General features: G+C 43.7%; 1 protein-coding gene across 3 annotated transcripts; it reads right to left on the minus strand.

Moving 5' to 3' along the window:
- Positions 1 to 4,392: 4,392 nt before the first annotated feature.
- On the minus strand, positions 4,393 to 16,199 carry KCTD11 (potassium channel tetramerization domain containing 11). Of its 3 annotated transcripts, none has more exons than XM_067469687.1 (3): positions 16,122 to 16,199; positions 9,507 to 10,581; positions 4,393 to 7,027 (listed from the first exon to the last, which is right to left on the minus strand). In XM_067469687.1, the coding sequence occupies exon 2, from the start codon at positions 10,571 to 10,573 to the stop codon at positions 9,581 to 9,583; it is 993 nt and encodes a 330-aa protein (XP_067325788.1). In that variant the 5' UTR covers positions 10,574 to 10,581; positions 16,122 to 16,199; the 3' UTR covers positions 4,393 to 7,027; positions 9,507 to 9,580. The 3 variants fall into 3 exon arrangements, with proteins under 3 accessions (XP_067325788.1, XP_067325787.1, XP_067325786.1); XM_067469686.1 differs by having other exon boundaries at positions 15,905 to 16,199; XM_067469685.1 differs by having other exon boundaries at positions 15,861 to 16,199.
- Positions 16,200 to 17,797: the final 1,598 nt, after the last annotated feature.

Genomic DNA, 17,797 nt, shown 5'->3' on the forward strand with positions numbered 1-17,797 from the left:
TCACTTCAAGGATGCCATCCATCCATCTTGCCCTTGGTCGGCCCCTCTTCCTTTTGCCTTCCACTTTCCCCAGCATCATTGCCTTCTCTAGGCTTTGCTGTCTTCTCATGATGTGGCCAAAGGACTTCAGCTTTGTCTCTACTATCCTTCCCTCCAGTGAGCAGTCGGGCTTTATTTCCTGGAGGATGGACTGGTTGGATCTTCTCGCAGTCCAAGGCACTCTCAGCACTTTCCTCCAGCACCACAGCTCAAAAGCATCTCTCTTCCTTGGCTCAGCCTTCCCTAAGGTCCAGCTCTCACATCCGTAGGTTACTACAGGGAAGACCATGGCTTTGACTAGGCAATGGATCTTTGTTGCCAGTCTGATGTCTCTACTCTTCACTATTTTATCGAGACCGGACCTTGCTCTCCTCCCAAGAAGGAAGCGTCTCCTGATTTCCTGGCCACAGTCTGCATCTGCACTCATCTTTGCGCCTAGAAATACAAACCCTGTCACGGCCTCCACGTTTTCTCCCTCTATTTCCCAGTTGTCAATCATTCTTGTTGCCATAATCTTGGTTTTTTTGATGTTTAGCTGCAACCCAGCTTTTGATGAGACGCTAGTGAATGGTTATTATACTAGTTGCGTATTAACAGTGTATTAGATTAGGTCGTTAACTGTTTTTATATTGATGCATTGAATTTTTGCTGTTTTTGTGTGTTGTGAACCGCGGTGAGTCGCCTTCGGGCTGAGAATTGCGGTATAGAAGCAAAGTAAATAAATAAATAAATACACAAAGGGGCCTTTTGAGACTGCAACTCCCAGAATCCCTCAACCAGCTATGTATGGAAACTTGAAGGTGTACCTGAGATTTAACCTTGGCACCTTTATTCCCCAAATGCCATAAGATGCTACTTCTGGGTCAAAGGTGTTGTTTTTTTAATGCACTGCATCTCCCACAATCCCCAAATCAGCTATTCTGGAGATAAATTTATTATTATTATTATTATTATTATTATTATTATTATTATTATTATCTGTGAAAAGTGGAGGCTCAGATCTTGCAATTTGGCAAGCTGAACTGGACCCAGCCCTTTTTTCCAGAGGCGTTGCAAGATAAAAACAAAGGAATTTTAACTGTGGCTTATATACACCCAGACGGAAATGAAAGCTAGATAAGCAGTGTGACATCAGAGACAAAGAGACTCCAAAGGTCATGTAGTCCAACCCACTTCAGGGATGGGGAACATAATGTATATATGTTTGTGTGCCTTTAACTCAGGTATGGACAAACTTTGGCCCTCCAGGTGTTTTGGACTCCAACTCCCACAATTCCTAACAGCCTACCGGCTGTTAGGAATTGTGGGAGTTGGAGTCCAAAACACCTGGAGGGCTGAAGTTTGCAATTGCCTGCTTTAACTCCTGTTGCATTGCATGCATTCCCTGCAAGCTTTAGGGCAAAGGGGCTTGACATCATCTTCCAAACCTGTTCTTCCGACTTGGGAAAGGAAGCGTCTGCCATAAACTACTATTTGGAAAAACTTCCAGTCAAGAGATAAGGAAAAAAATGTCTTTCTTTCTGCGTCTAGTTTATTGCTTGCTTGTTTTTCCTCTTCCTCTCTTTTTATCTCCCTTCCACTTTCCCTCTTTTGCTTTTTCTTCCTTTCACACTGTTTTTCTTTAACCCTAACTCTTTCTTTCATTCCCTTTCTTTTTCTTTTGCTCTCTTTCCTCCTCTCACTTTCTCTTCTTTCTTTCTCTTTTTCACTTTCTCTCATTCTTGCTTTTACTCATTCACTCGTTCTCTTTATTCTGTTCCTTTCCTCCTGTTATTCATTCACTCCCTTTCTTTTTCACTCTTTCTCTTTCACTCTATCTTCATTTTTTTTCACTCTTTACTCTCATGCTTCATTTCTTTTACTTTCTTGATTCTTTTCCTCTCTTGCTCACTCACTCCCTTTCTCTCACTCTTTCTTTTTCTTTCACTCTTTATTTTTTCTCATTCTATTTCTTTCACTCATTCTCTTCTTTCTTTCACTTTCTCATTCTTTTACTCTGTTTGCCTTCTTTTACTTTCTTTCTTTTCACCTTTTTCTTTTACTCCCTTTATCTCACTTTCTTTCACCATTTTTCTTTCTCATTCTATTTCTCTTTCATTCATCTTCTCTGCTTTATTTCTCTTTCACTCTTTCTCTTTCTTTTACTCTCATGTTTGCCTTCTTTTACTTTGATTCTTTCTTTCCCCTCTTAGTCATTTACTCCATTTATCTCTTTCACTCCCTTTCTCTTTATTATTTCTTTCTTTCTTTCTCACTCTATTTCTTTCTCACTCTCTTATTTCTCTCTTTCAATCTTTCTCATTCTTTTACTCTCGTGCTTGCTTTCTTTTACTTTCTTCTTTCTTTCCCCCTCTCTTACTCATTCACTCCCTTTCTCTCACTCTTTCTCTTTATTTCTTTTATTTTCTTTCTCATTCTATTTCTTTCACTCATTCTCTTCTTGCTTTCACTTTCTCTCATTCTTTTACTTTGCTTGCCTTCTTTTACTTTGATTCTTTCTTTCCCCTCTCTTACTCATTCACTCCCTTTCTCTCTTTCATTCCCTTTCTCCTTATTCGTTCTTTCTATTTCTTTCACTTTCTTATTTCACTCTTTCACCCTTTTTCTCATTCTTTTACTCTCATGCTTACTTTCTTTTACTTTCTTGGTTCTTTCACTCCCTTTCTCTCCCTTTTTTCTTTCTCTTTATTATTTTCTTTTCTTTCACTCTTTCTCTCTCTTAATAATAATAATAATAATAATAGTGATGATAATAATAAGCTTTATTTGTATCTAGCCTACTCTCCCTGAAGTCTTCCTCTCTTTCACTCTCATTCTTTTCTCTCTTTCATTCATTCTTTTACTGTTTATTCTTTCTTTCCCCCTCTTACTCATTCACTTCCTTTCTCTCATTCTTTCTTTCTCCCTCTCTTTCACTCTCATTCTTTTCTCTTTCTCTCTTTCATTCATTCTTTTACTGTTTTCTTTTACTGTTTATTCTTTCTTTTCTCCTCTTACTCATTCACTTCCTTTCTCTCATTCTTTCTTTCACTCTTTCTCTTTATTCCTTTTTCTCACTCTATTTCTTTCTTTCACTCCTTCTCTCTCTTAATAAGAATACACTTTATTTGTATCCCACCCCCTCTCCATGAAGGGACTATTTATTTATTTATTTCTCTCCCTCTTTCCCTCAATTGTTTTTAACTCTCACGCTTTCTTTCTTTTACTCTTTCGTTCCCTTTCTCTTTGTTCTTTATTGCTCTTTCTTTTGGTCCCCTTCTTAAACATTCACTCCCTTTCTCTCTTTTTTCCTCTCACTCTCTTTCTCGTTATTATTTCTTTCTTTCTTGCTCTTTCTTTCACTCTTTATTATTTCTTTCTTTCTCTCACTTTTATCATTTTTTTCCTTTGTCTCTTTCACGCACTCCTTCTCTTTTATTCTCATGCTTGCTTTCTTTTACTCCCTTTCACTCTCTTTCATTCAGTCTCTCTCTCGTCCCCCTGCACCTACACTTCTGTGCATCTACATCAGGGGTCCTCAAACTACGGCCCGTGGGCCACTTCCGGCCCTCCAAGGGCACTTATCCGGCCCGCGGAGGAGGAGCGCCCCCCCCCCCCCACACACAGTGCCCCTCCCTTGGCAGGCTCATGCTATCTGTCAGGCCCGATGGGCAGCATGAGCCAGCCAAGGGCAGCTGCTCCGCGTGGCATACTCGCGCGTAAAGCACCTTGCAAGGTGCTTTATGCACGAGTAGGCCGCGCGGTGCTGCTCCTCCCTTGGCCGGCTCACGCTGCCCATCAGGCCCGATGGGCAGCGTGACCCAGCCAAGGGAGGCTGCCCCGGCGCTCCATGCAGTCATGCTGGCCATATGACCTTGGAGGTGTCTACAGACAACGCCAGCTTTTCAACTTAGAAATGCAGATAAGCACTACATCCCAGGGTCAGACACGACTGGACTTCATGTCACAGGAAAACCTTTAACTAGGAAAATTGTGGAAGATCCAGGGTGGGAGAAAGAACTCTTGTCTGTTGGAGGTAGGTATGAATGTTTCAATTGGCCACCTTGATTACCATTTCATAGCCTGACAGTTTTTAGGGAGAATCCTTTGTTGAGAGGTGATTAGCTGGCCCTGATTGTTTCTTGTCTGGAGTTCCCCTGTGTCTGAGTGTTGTTCTTTATTTACAGTTATAATTTTAGAGTTTTTTTAAATACTGGTAGCCAGATTTTGTTCAGTCTAGAAATAGGAAGATTTCCCATTCTCTGCTCCTGGAATTACTGGCTCAAGAGGGCTAAAAAGACCCCCCGCCCCCACTCTAAGGGCCCTTCCACACAGCAAAATAAGATATGTGCAATGTGCAGAGGAATTTTTTTTATTGATTTTTTTTTAAAAAAACTATAGTCCGGCCCTCCAACGGTCTGAGGGACAGTGAACTGGCCCCCGGTTTAAAAAGTTTGAGGACCCCTGATCTACATTGTGGAACAAAGGCAGTTTTACACTACTTTAGCTGCCATAGCTCAGTGCTAGGATGTGGGTGTTACTCAAATGAGCTGCCACCAGGGGGCAGTGTAGGCCCACTGCCATCCTACTTTGAAAGCCAGGAATAACATGACCAGGTTTGAAGGTGATAACAGAAGTTTATTCACCTGGCCAGGTGGATGACAGAACAGTGCAATCGCCAAAAGAAGTGACATAACTCGTACAGGAAAGTGGAGCACAATTTATGAAGTTTGGCAGCTATTCAAACTTCCCGCTCTCTTCCCTGGTTGGTCAGGAGACGTACCTCCTAGGATCTGCCTTCTCATTGGCTGAGACCTTCCTCCTGACATCACAGACCAGTGCAGAGAGGAAGAGAGAATTGCTGGGATAGGCGAGGCTCGAAATTCAAGGTTGGCTGCTGTGTCTGCCTTTGAGTGATGTGGGACACATTGTCCAGACTGGAAATATGAGGGTTGAATGAAAAGTAATGCCTCCACTTTCATAACTCAACAGATGGCAGTACTGGTATGTGGCAGGTACTGGCTTGTTCAGTAGACTCTCCTCTACAGTTCCATTTTGGCGAGAAGAGGCATCCACTACTCCAAACCAGATAGGGAACCCTGGACCTCTGAGATCATCTCCAAAGGGCTTTTAAAAAATTATATGAGGGTTGAATGAAAAGTAATGCCTCCACCATCATAACTCCTCAACAAATGGCAGTACTGGTATGCAGCAGGTACTGGCTTGTTCAGTAGACTCTCCTCTACAGTTCCATTTTGGCGAGAAGAGGCATCCACTACTCCAAACCAGATAGGGAACCCTGGACCTCTGAGATCATCTCCAAGGGGCTTTTTAAAAAACAAGTATATGAGGGTTGAATGAAAAGTAATGCCTCCACCTTCGTAACTCCTCAAAAGGTGGCAGTACTGGTTTGCGGCAGGTACTGATTTGTTCAGTACACTCTCCTCTACAGTTCCATTTTGGTGAGAGGAGGCATCTGCTACTCCAAACCGGATTGGGAACCCTGGGGTCAGAGGTATTTTTGGGCTTCTGAGATCATCTCCAAGGGGCTTTTTTAAAAAAAAATTATATGAGTGTTGAATGAAAAGTAATGCCTCCACCATCATAACTCCTCAACAGATGGCAGTACTGGTATGTGGTAGGTACTGGCTTGTTCAGTAGACTCTCCTCTACAGATCCATTTTGGCAGGAAGCCTTAGCACTGAACGGTTGGGTTGTTAAAGTGTCAAGTATGGAACCCTGTGCAGACTCTCGGTCAATGCAACTTAAGCAATGTGCAGTCATTATTACTTTGCTTGGCTATCGGAATATAGTTTCAAATAGTAGAGGGCCAAGATGAAGTACTTTGGCCACATCATGAGAAGAAAGGAAAGCTTAGAAAAAACAGTTATGCTGGGGAAAATGAAAGGAAAAAGGAAGAGGGGCCGACCAAGGGCAAGATGGATGGATGGCATCCTCTTTTGTCATGTCAGGAGCGACTTGAGCAACTGCAAGTCGCTTCTGGTATGAGAGAATTGGCCGTCTGCAAGGACGTTGCCCAGGGGACACCCAGATGAATTGATATCATCCTTGTGGGAGGCTTCTCTCATGGCCCCGCATGAGGAGCTGGAGCTGATAGAGGGAACTCATCCGCCTCTCCCCGGATTCGAACCTGCGACCTGTCGGTCTTCAGTCCTGCCAGCACAGGAGTTTAACCCACTTCGCCACCAGGGACTCCACGATGGCATCCTTGAAGTGACTGGATTTACTTTGAAGGAGCTGGGGGTGGTGACAGCCAACAGGGAGCTCTGGCGTGGGCTGGTCCATGAGGTCACGAAGAGTCGGAAACGACTGAATGAATGAACAACAACTAATCGACGATGGCATCCTTGAAGAGACTGGATTGACCTTGAAGGAGCTGGGGGTGGTGACGGCCGACAGGGAGCTCTGACGTGGGCTGGTCCATGAGGTCACGAAGAGTCGGAAGCGACTGAACGAATGAACAACAACAAATGGGAAGATATGTGCACGACGAGTTGTGGAAACAGAGTGTCGACTTCTCCCGTGACGGCTTCAGAAAACTTGTTTGTCGTTGGCAGAAATGTATCCAATTGTCGAATTGATTATGTCGAAAATCCAATTGATTATGTCAAAAAGTGAATAGCGGCAGTTGAAGAGCGCATTCTAAGGATTATTTCTGCGTTTGATTTATTAAAATATTCCCACCCAAACCCAACTAACGAAGGTGGAGGCATTACTTTTCATTCAACCCCCGTAATGAGTATCTAGCATTGGAAGCTTGGAATAATCCCTACACAAAGAGTGAGAACTTGGAAAACTGGAAAGTTGAAGTTTGACAAGGCCTCGAGCCTAGTCTGCTGAAGAGTGATGGGTCTTCACCAAACTACAACTCCCAGGAGCCCATAGTACTAGGCCATGGGAGTTAAAGTGGTGCCAAACTGCATTAATTCTACGGTGTGGAATGGATCCTCTCAATGCAATCCATGGATGTATTTCAATCTGGTCGAACCTAAAAGAAGGGAGAAAAGAGAAAGGGGAAAAAGAAGGGTTAAAAAGACCATGAGCTCCATTGAACCGCACTGACAAAAGCAACTGGACATCAACAACAATGGCTTCCTTGTCGTCCCATCAAAGCACAAAGGCTGAGAGAGTGTGCCCGCCATCTGGCTTCTAGTCCCCGCAATGGGGTGCCACCCCATGTCAAGACCCAAACCTTTGTCAATAGGTTCTCTGTGCACTTTGGAATGGACAGAGGGTTTGTTTCATGCCAATTGAGGGATGATGGGAGTTGCAGTCCCCAAAAAGGGAGTTGCTTTTCTGAACTCGAATGCAGCCGTTTTGCTGTCTCACTCACAGGGTTTCACCAAAGGTGCATCTTATACGAGGCATGGGCAAACTTTGGCCCTCCAGGTGTTTTGGACTACAACTCCCACAATTCCTAACAGCCTAACAAACTCTAAAATTACAACAGCATAACAACAGAGAGGAAACAAACAAGGACATCGAATCACCTCTCAACGAAAGTTTGCTCCAGGCACTGTCAGGCCATTATATGCTAATCAAGGTGGTCAGTTGAAACATTCACACCTAACTTAGCATATAATGGCCTGACAGTGCAGGGGGTTGGACTGGATGGCCCATGAGGTCTCTTCCAACTCTATGATTCTATGATTCTAACTCCAGCAGACAAGAGTCCTTCATGTTCCTTGATTCGTGTAAACAATCAGGGACATCTAATCACCTCTCAACAAAAGTTTGCTCCAGGCACTGTCAGGCCTTTATATGCTAATCAAGGTGGTCAGTAGAAACATTCACACCTAGCTCCACCAGACAAGAGTCCCTTGTCCCACCCTGGTCATTCCACAGATATATAAACCCATTTTCCTAGTTCCAACAGACCTCACGACCTCTGAGGATGCTTGCCATAGATGCAGGCAAAACGTCAGGAGAGAATGCCTCTAGACCAGGCATGGGGAACCTTCGGCCCTCCAGGTGTGGTGGACTTCAACTCCCACAATTCCTTGAGGCTCGGCATTTGCCCCAAAGGCTTACCTTGGCCCAAGGAATTGTGGGAGTTGAAGTCCACCACACCTGGAGGGCCGAAGGTTCCTGACCCCTGCTCTAGACCATGGCCATATAGCCCAAAAAACCCTATAACAACCCAGCCGGTAGGCTGTTAGGAATTGTGAGAGTTGTAGTCCAAAACACCTGGAGGGCCTGTTTGCCCATGCCTTGTATGGGCAAACAGTATACCAGGGATGGACAAGCTTGGGCCCTCCAGGTGTTTTGGACTACAATTCCCACAATTCCTAACAGCCTACCGGCTGAAAAGTAATTAATTACATGTAATTAAATCACTTGTAATTGATTAAGATACATATCTATATAAAATATCAATTGTATCATATATAAGATATAGTTATGTATAGTAATTAAATTTGAAAAGTAATTAGTTGCATGTAATTAAGTTACTTGTAATTTATTAAGATACATTTCTATATAAAATATTTATTATTTTATATTGTATATAAGATATAGTTATGTAAAGTAATTAAATTTGAAAAGTAGTTACATGTAATTAAGTTACTTGTAATTTCTTAAGATACATATCTATATAAAATATTTATTATTTTATATTGTATATAAGATATAGTTATGTAAAGTAATTAAATTTGAAAAGTAGTTACATGTAATTAAGTTACTTGTAATTTATTAAGATACATATCTATATAAAATATTTATTATTTTATATTGTATATAAGATATAGTTATGTATAGTAATTAAATTTGAAAAATAATTAGTTGCATGTAATTAAGTTACTTGTAATTTCTTAAGATACATATCTATATAAAATATTTATTATTTTTATATTATATATAATCTACAAAGTTCGTTATCTGAAAATCTGAAAAGTAGTTACATGTAATTAAGTTACCTGTGATTTATTAAGATACATATATGCAAACACACACAATTATATAAATATGAGAGAGTTCTATATAGTCATTAAGTTACTTGTAATTTATTAAGATACATATCTATATAAAATATTTATTATTTTATATTGTATATAAGATATAGTTATGTATAGTAATTAAATTTGAAAAGTAGTTACATGTAATTAAGTTACTTGTAATTTCTTAAGATACATATCTATATAAAATATTTATTATTTTTATATTATATATAATCTACAAAGTTCGTTATCTGAAAATCTGAAAAGTAGTTACATATAACTAAGTTACCTGTAATTTATTAAGATACATATATACAAACACACACAATTATATGTTGTTGTTGTTGTTCATTCGTTCAGTCGTCTCCGACTCTTCGTGACTTCAGCCCACGCCAGAGCTCCCTGTCGGCCGTCACCACCCCCAGCTCAAATCTGAAAATTAATTACTTACTTGTACTGTATTATGACATAGTTCTACATATTAATTACATGTGAAATTACTTCTTTGTGTGACCCTGATGGTGCCCTTACCCTCTTTGTTTGGATCCAAGGTGGTTTGACGTTCTCCGCACCAGACTTTTTGTTCTGCAATGCTTTGCGGCGTTTCAATGCCGCACGAACCGCAAGGAGCGGGCATTGAGGATGTCGGCAGGGTCGGGGAAGACCGAATCCACCCGGAAGCCGTGGGCCAGAGCCACTTTCAGAACCTCTTCCAGGAATTCATGGGCAGTCCTGATCTCTTTGCCGTCTGAGACAACGAGCGGATAGAGCTTTTGCTTGGCATATTCCGTTGCCGGCAGTTGGGGCGGGCAAGGCGCCCATTCGAGGCTGAGATGGTGGCACACGGTGCTGCCTGAATAGTCTGACATCAATTCATCATCTTCATCCATGGAGTTGTCTGGGCTGAGTCTTGTGTCGTCGATGGTGATTGAATCGTCGGGTTGCCGCTTCCATTGCTCTGCTTTGGCACGGGAGTTGTTTCTCTCGTCCAATTTGACATCCACCGAATCCTCACTCGGTTGCCTGGTTGATTCAATGTGAACCCTTTCGGGATCTTCGTCGGCATTAGTTTGTTGTCCCAACCGCTTGCGCAGAATGGCGAGGAAGTGTCGGTCGGTGCAGAAAACATTGGCGGTGAATATTTCCAAGGAGCAAGAGTCCAGCTCGTAATTCTGCGGCCCACGGCGGACGTTGTAGTGCAGCCGGCGGTGGCGGAGGTCAATGTCAGCATGCAGAACGGCGTTGGTCCGCTGCCGCCACCGCTCGACTTCGACTCGCCGAACGGCCTCCAGCAACGGGCGGATCTGGTAGAAGTCGGCCTCGGCCCGCAAGAGGGAGAGCTCGGCATAGCCCTCGGGGAGGTCCAAGCGCCCGAAGCGGAGGAAGTTCAGGACGTGGCGGAAGGTCTTGCCGTCGCGGTCGATGAAGTAGTTGCCGCGGCTGTCGGTCAGCGCTGGCTGCGGGCCCCGGAACATGGCGCCCAGCATGGAGTCCGGGAAGCGGGTCAGGGTCTCCAAGGTGGTGCTGTACAGCTTGCCCCCCACGTTTAAGGTCACCAGGCCGCCCGGGCGGACCACCGAGTCGCAGCTGCCCGGCATCGTGGGATCTGTTTGGGAAAATATTGGTGGGTTACTATATTGAGCAGGCATGGGCATTACAGCGGCTTCTTACTTAGGATTCCCTTTTTGATGTTAAGATGCTTTGAGTCTCCTTCAGGAGAGATCAAGCAGTGTATATTTAATAATAATAATAACAATAACTGTGCAGAAGTCATAGATACTATGTATATGTTTAACTGTTAGAATATATTTGTGTTGGTAACAGTAGCTGAAACTAGAGTTAACTGGTTGTATCCACAGTGAGGTTGCCAAGGAGACCAGGCAGGAGAGTGAGAAGTGGGCGGAGCCAAGCAAGAAAAATGTTTTGTGCGTCTTTGGAAAAGAGGCAGTCGGAGAGTGGAGAGCAGTGTGTGTGAATAGCTGGAGGTTTTTCAGGCTGAAGGGAGAAACCTAGCCAGTTTCTTTAGTTAAAGTAGATTAAAGGAAGCTCGTTAAGATCACTAGTCAGGGAAGGACTAGAGATCAGGGATTTGATCAAGAAAAGATTAAATTGGAAGGCTATTCACATTAGGAAACATTGTTTATTAAAGTGCTTCACCTCAGTAAAAGTAAATCACAAGTTGTGTCATCTAGAAGAGTGGACTGTATTGCAAACCAAGTGTTCTTCAAAGTTCTCTAAGTTATTCAAAGTTATTTAACAGCCTGCAACTGTACGCTTTGTACATAATAAACTTGTTAACTTTTGGTGAAAAACCGTCTCATCTCCATTAATCTGTGTCTGTGGAGCCAGATCTCATCGGTGGTACCTCCAATACCTAACATTGGTGGCAGTTACCTTAATTTACAAGTAATAATTGGCCTCCCCTATAATAAATTCTTATCAACAATTGAGGCCTGAGATAAATTACATCCATAATCATCCACACCTGTATAATTGGTGGCAGAATTAAGAACGCTCTGTACAATTGGTGACAGAGGGTGAGATCTTTAAAGTTAAAAACCCTATACCCTGTCTATTGTTGGAATTACAGTCTTCGCAATAACAATAAACATCGACGCTTGGGAAGTGTTCGACTTGTGATTTTGTGATACGAAACCCAGCATAGAGATCTCGTTTGCTGTGACATACTGTGGTTTTGTGCCAATAATAATGATGATGATGATGATGATGATGATGATGATACGAGGATTTAAAGATCGAACTGCAAAGACTCTGGCACAAGCCAGTCGAGGTGGTCCCAGTGGTGATCAGCACACTGGGTGCAGTGCCTAAAGTCCCTGGCCTGCACTTAAACACAATCGGCGCTGACAAAATTACCCTGTGCTGGTCAATGACCGAAATAAATGATTTGATTTGATTTGACAAAATTACCAGCTGCCAGCTGCAGGACGCCACCTTACTGGGATCAATAGAACTGAGCAAATAAGGGAAATGCAAATTCAAAGGAAAAAAGAAAACCAGGCTATTTGAAACAACAGTTCCCAGCATCCCCCCACCCATTCAAATCTAGCAGTGAGATGGATGACTTTGTGGTGGAGGCTCCTTCTTGGGAGGCTTTTAAGCAGAGGCTGGATAGCCATCTGTCGGGGGTGCTTTAAATGTGATATTCCCGCTTCTTGGCAGAATGGGGTTGGACTGGATGGCCCACGAGGTCTCTTCCAACTCTTTGATTTTATGATTCATTAAACCGCTGAGCTGTTGAACTTACTGACTGAAAGGTCAGCGGTTCGAATCCCAGGAGCAAGGTGAGCTCTTGCTGTTAGACCCAGGTTCTGCCGACCTAGCAGTTTGAAAACATGCAAATGTGAGTAGATCAATATGTACTGCTCTGGCGGGGAAGTAAGGGCACTCCATGCAGTCATGCTGGCCACATGACCTTGGAGGCGTCTACGAACAACACCAGTTCTTCGGCTTAGAAATGGAGATGAGCACCAACTTCCAGAGTTGGACACAACTAGACTTAATGTCAGGGGAACACCTTTACCTTTTCATATTTCAAATTGTATGCTAATGCTTTTATGTTAAGTTGCTTTGAGTCTCCTTTGGGAGACATAAGGCGAGGTATAAATAAACATTGTTGTTGTTGAAGGCTTTCATGGCTGGAATCACTGAGTTGTTGTAGGTTTTTTCGGGCTATATGGCCATGTTCTAGAGGCATTCTCTCCTGATGTTTCGCCTACTTCTATGGCAAGCATCCTCACTACCTCTGAGGATGCTTGCCATAGATGCAGGTGAAACGTCAGGGGAGAATGCCTCTAGAACATGGCCATATACCCCGAAAAAACCTACAACCCAATCTGTTCCTGGTTTGAAAATGTTATTTCCTGTTTAATTGTGTCTTCTTTCTTTTGAAAGTAGTTGTTCTACTCCAGAAACTTTGCTTTTGTAGCTGCCACAATGAGATATTCATTGCAAAACGATTGCAAAATCATAGAATCATAGAGGTCACTCACTACCTCTGAGGATGCTTGCCATAGATGCAGTCGAAACGTCAGGAGAGAATGCCTCTAGAACATGGCCATATAGCCCGAAAAAAATCTATAACAACCCATTATTGTTGTTGTTGGCACCCCATGTGGTGCAGTTCCCAGCATCACCAAACTCACGTGTCTTTTCCAAGCTCTGCTATTTAGATATTTCAGGCACAATTCCAGAGTCTGACAAATGGATTGCTATCAAAGACATGTCATACGCCCCATTCACAAAATGTAAACAAGTAAGAAAACCTAGAAAAGGTATTCCAAACTTGTACTGCCTAGCAAAGTAATTTACATCAATGTGAGAGCTGTTCAGCAGTGGAACTCTCTGCCCAGGAGTGTGTTGGAGGCTCCTTCTTTGGAAGCTTTTAAACAGAGGCTGGATGGCCATCTGTCGGGAGTGCTTTGAATGCAATTTTCCTGCTTCTTGGCAGAATGAGGTCTCTTCCAACTCAAGGATTCTATGATTCTAGTGTGATTTCATGATAAATATAAAATATTTGGGCCAACAAGGGTTTCCTGGCACACCGAGAATGACATTTCATCACGTCTTCTTGTGGTTCAGGGCTTGGTTTTTGCACAGAACTAGTCATTCCACAGAGCTGGGGATTAGTGGTGCTAAAGTGCCCGGATTATGGGCAATTATCTTCATTTTTTAGAGACCAAAACACTGCCCAAAATACTTTTGGAAGTTTTTTTTTAATGGGCCAACTTTCACCCTCCAGGTGTTTTGGACTTCAACTCCCACAATTCCTGACAGCTGGTAGGCTGTTAGGAATTGTGTGAGTTGAAGTCCAAAACTCCTGGAGGAGGGCCAAAGTTTGCCCATGCCTGGGATAGTTCAACAAGGACATGGAGCTGGACTAGATGCCCTCAAGGGAGCCCTTCTGCTTTCTATATTGAAGGGGCTTTGATCCATAGGGATCTGAAGTGGCTTTGATTCATAGGGTCAAGGAGGGCCTTAAAGCTACCTGGTGGGGGTCCTGGTCTACCTGGAGCAAGAAAGTGGCCCAATCTACCTGTGAGAGGCCATCCCAGTTGACCCACTAAAGGCCCTGGTCTAACTGGGTGAAAGAGAGGAGCCTGGTCTACCTTACAGGGTTGTTGTTTACGTCTAAGAGAGGTGGCCTTGGTCTACCTGAGAAAAGGGGGCGTGGTCTACTAGGAAATACAAGGAGTGGGTCTGGTCTACCTGTGTGAGAGAAAGGACTTAGGTCTACCTAGTGGAAATCCCTGCCAGGACTTCTACCCGGTCTACCAGATAGAGAGAGGCGGGTCCGGTCTACCTCCAAGAATTAAGCAAAGCCGGTCTACCAAAGCAGACTTCCAGCCGGTCTACCAATAGAGCAGTGGTTCTCAACTTTCCTAATGCCGCGACCCCTTAATACAGGTCCTCATGTTGTGGTGACCCCCAACCATAACGTTATTTTCGTTGCTACTTCATAACTGACATTTTGCTCCTGTTATGAATGGTCATGTAAATATCTGATATGCAGGATGTATTTTCAGTCCCTGGACCAAATTTGGCACAAATACCCAAAACGCCCAAAATTTGAATACTGGTGGGGTTGGGGGTGATTGATTTTGTCATTTGGTAATGCTGGAGTTGCTGGGATTTATCAAATCAAAGAGCCTTCTGAACTCCATCAATGATGGAATTGAATCAAACATGGCACACAGAATTCCCATGACCAAGAGAAAATACCGGGAGGTCTGGTGGACATTGACATTGAGTTTTTGGAGTTGTAGTTCACCTACATCCAGAGAACACTGTGGACTCAAGCAATGATGGATCGGGATCAAACTTGGCACAAATACTCTATATGCCCAAATGTGAACACTGGTTGAGTTTGGAGAAAATATACCTTGCCATTTGGGAGTTGCAGTTGTTGGGATTTATAGTTCACCCACAATGAAATGGTATTCCCAACCCTACCGATGATAGAATTGGACCAAACTTTCCACACAGAACCCCTATGACCAACAGAAAATGCTATGTTTTCTGATGGTCTTTGGCAACCCCTCTGACACCCCCTCACGACCCCCACAGGGGTCCTGACCTCCAGGTTGAGAAACACTGCAATAGAGACTTTCAGTTGGTCTACTAATAGAGATTTCCAGCTGGTCTACCAATAGAGACTTTCAGCTGGTCTACCAAGGGAGACTTTCAGCCGGTCTACCAATAGAGATTTCCAGCCGGTCTACCAAAAGAGACTTTCAACCGGTCTACCAATAGAGATTTCCAGCCGGTCTACTAATGGAGACTTCCAGCCGGTCTACCAATAGAGATTTTCAGCCGGTCTACTAATGGAGACTTTCAGCTGGTCTACCAATAGAGACTTTCAGCTGGTCTATCAATAGAAATTTCCAGCCGGTCTACCAACAGAGACTTTCAGCTGGTCTACCAATAGAGACTTTCAACCGGTCTACCAATAGAGATTTCCAGCCGGTCTACCAATAGAGACTTTCAGCTGGTCTACCAAGGAAGACTTCTAGCCGGTCTACCAAGGGAGACTTTCAGCTGGTCTACAAAGGGAGACTTTCAGCTGGTCTACCAATAGAGATTTCCAGCCGGTCTACCAATAGAGACTTTCAGTTGGTCTACCAATAGAGACTTTCAGCCGGTCTACTAATTGAGACTTTCAGCTGGTCTACCAAGGGAGACTTTCAGCCGGTTTACCAATAGAGATTTCCAGCGGGTCTGCCAATAGACTTTCAGCTGGTCTACCAATAGAGACTTTCAGCCGGTCTACTAATTGAGACTTTCAGCTGGTCTACCAATAGAGATTTCAAGCTGGTCTACCAAGGGAGAGTGAAGCCGCCTCTCCACCAGAGGGTCCCGGTCTACCTTCGAGAGTGAAGCCGCCTCTCCACCAGGGGGTCCCGGTCTACCTTCGAAAGTGAAGCCGCCTCTCCACTAGAGGGTCCCGGTCTACTTCCAACACAAACGCCGCCTCTCCACCAGGGGGTCGCAGTCTGAGAGTGAAGCCGCCTCCCCACTAGAGGGTCCCGGTCTACTTCTAACAGAGACGCCGCCTCTCCACCAGGGGGTCCCTCCCGGTCTACCTCTGAGACTAACACCGTCTCTCCGACAGGGGTGCCGGTCTACCTCCGCGGAGAAGCAGGCCCCGGTCTACCAGCTTCCCGGCGCAGGAAGGGGAAGTCTCGCCCGGCGTTGCTTAGCTTCTGCAGGCGGCGGCGGCGGCGGGGTGGGAGGCGGCCGGCCTTTATAGGGGAGGGACCGGGGCGGCGGAGGCGGGCAAGGGGCGTTTCCTTGGCTCTAGGAAGGGAAGGCAAAACAAGGGCTGGGTCTACACTGGGCAGGCTTAATGCAGTTTGGCCCCGCTTTATTATTATTATTATTCCAATCTAACTCTAATATTCATAATATGACACTCAAGCATGGGCCAACTTGGACCCTCCCTCCAGGTGTTTTGGACTACAACTCCCACAATTCCTAACAGCCGGTAGGCTGTTAGGAATTGTGGGAGTTGTAGTCCAAAACACCTGGAGGGAGGGTCCAAGTTGGCCCATGCCTAGCTCTAACTCCATTTTCTGCTCACAACAACCCTGCAAGGGAGGCAAGGCTTGGGAAGATAGCAAGAACAGGGAAGCTTTGCTGTTTATCTGTGTTTTGGGGCATCAACATACTTGGCAAAACAAACAAACAAACAAATGGGCACCAAAGTCAGAAAGAAGATGGAAAGGATAAGAATAGATCCCTGCACCAAGAAGGAAGGAAGGAAAGACAGGAGAAGGAAGAAACGAAGGAAGGAAGAAATGAAAGAGAAAAGAAAGAGATGGACGGGAAAGAATGAGGGAGGAAAGGAAGGAAGGAAGAAAAGAGAAAAGAAAGAGATGGACAGGAAAGAATAAGGGAGGAAAAGAAGGAAGGAAAGAGAAAAGAAAGAGATGGATAGGAAAGAATAAGGGAGGAAAAGAAGGAAGGAAAGAGAAAAGAAAGAGATGGATAGGAAAGAATAAGGGAGGAAAAGAAGGAAGGAAAGAGAAAAGAAAGAGATGGACAGGAAAGAATTAGGGAGGAAAAGAAGGAAGGAAAGAGAAAAGAAAGAGATGGATAGGAAAGAATGAGGGAGAAAAGGAAGGAAGAAAGGAAAGAAAAGAGAAGGGAGGAAGGAACAAAAGAAGGAAGGAAGCAGGAAAGAAAGAAGATAGGAAGGAAGAAAAGGAAGAAAGGAAAGAGGCAGTCAAGAAAATGAAGGAGGAAAGAAAGAAGGGCAGACAAGACAGAAAGAGCGAAAGAAAGAAAGAAAAGAAAAAGGCATGCAAGGAAGGAAGAAAAAGGAATAGGAAGGAAGGAAGCAGGAAAGGAAGAAAGGAAGAAGTGAAAGAAAAAAGAGGTGGACAAGAAAAAATGAAGGAGGAAAGAAAGAAAGAAAGGCAGACAAGAAAGAGAGACAGAAAGAAAAGAAAGAATGAGGGATGAAAGAATGAAAGAAGGGCAGACAAGAAAGAAAGAAAGAAAAGAAAGAGACAGACAAGAAAGAATGAAGGAGGAAAGAAAGAAAGAAGAGCAGACAAGAAAGAAAATGAAAGAAAGAAAGAAAAGAAAGAGGCATGCAAGGAAGGAAGAAAAAGAAGAGGAAGGAAGGAAGCAGGAAAGGAAGAAAGGAAGAAGTGAAAGAAAAAAGAGGTGGACAAGAAAGAATGAAAGAGGAAAGAAAGAAAGAAAGAAAGAAAGAAGGGCAGACAAGAAAGAGAGAGAGAAAGAAAAGAAAGAATGAAGGATGAAAGAAAGAAAGAAGGGCAGACAAGAAAGAAAGA

The sequence above is a fragment of the Anolis sagrei genome, chromosome 6 (assembly GCF_037176765.1).
Source record: "Anolis sagrei isolate rAnoSag1 chromosome 6, rAnoSag1.mat, whole genome shotgun sequence".
NCBI classification, from domain to species: Eukaryota; Metazoa; Chordata; class Lepidosauria; order Squamata; family Dactyloidae; genus Anolis; species Anolis sagrei.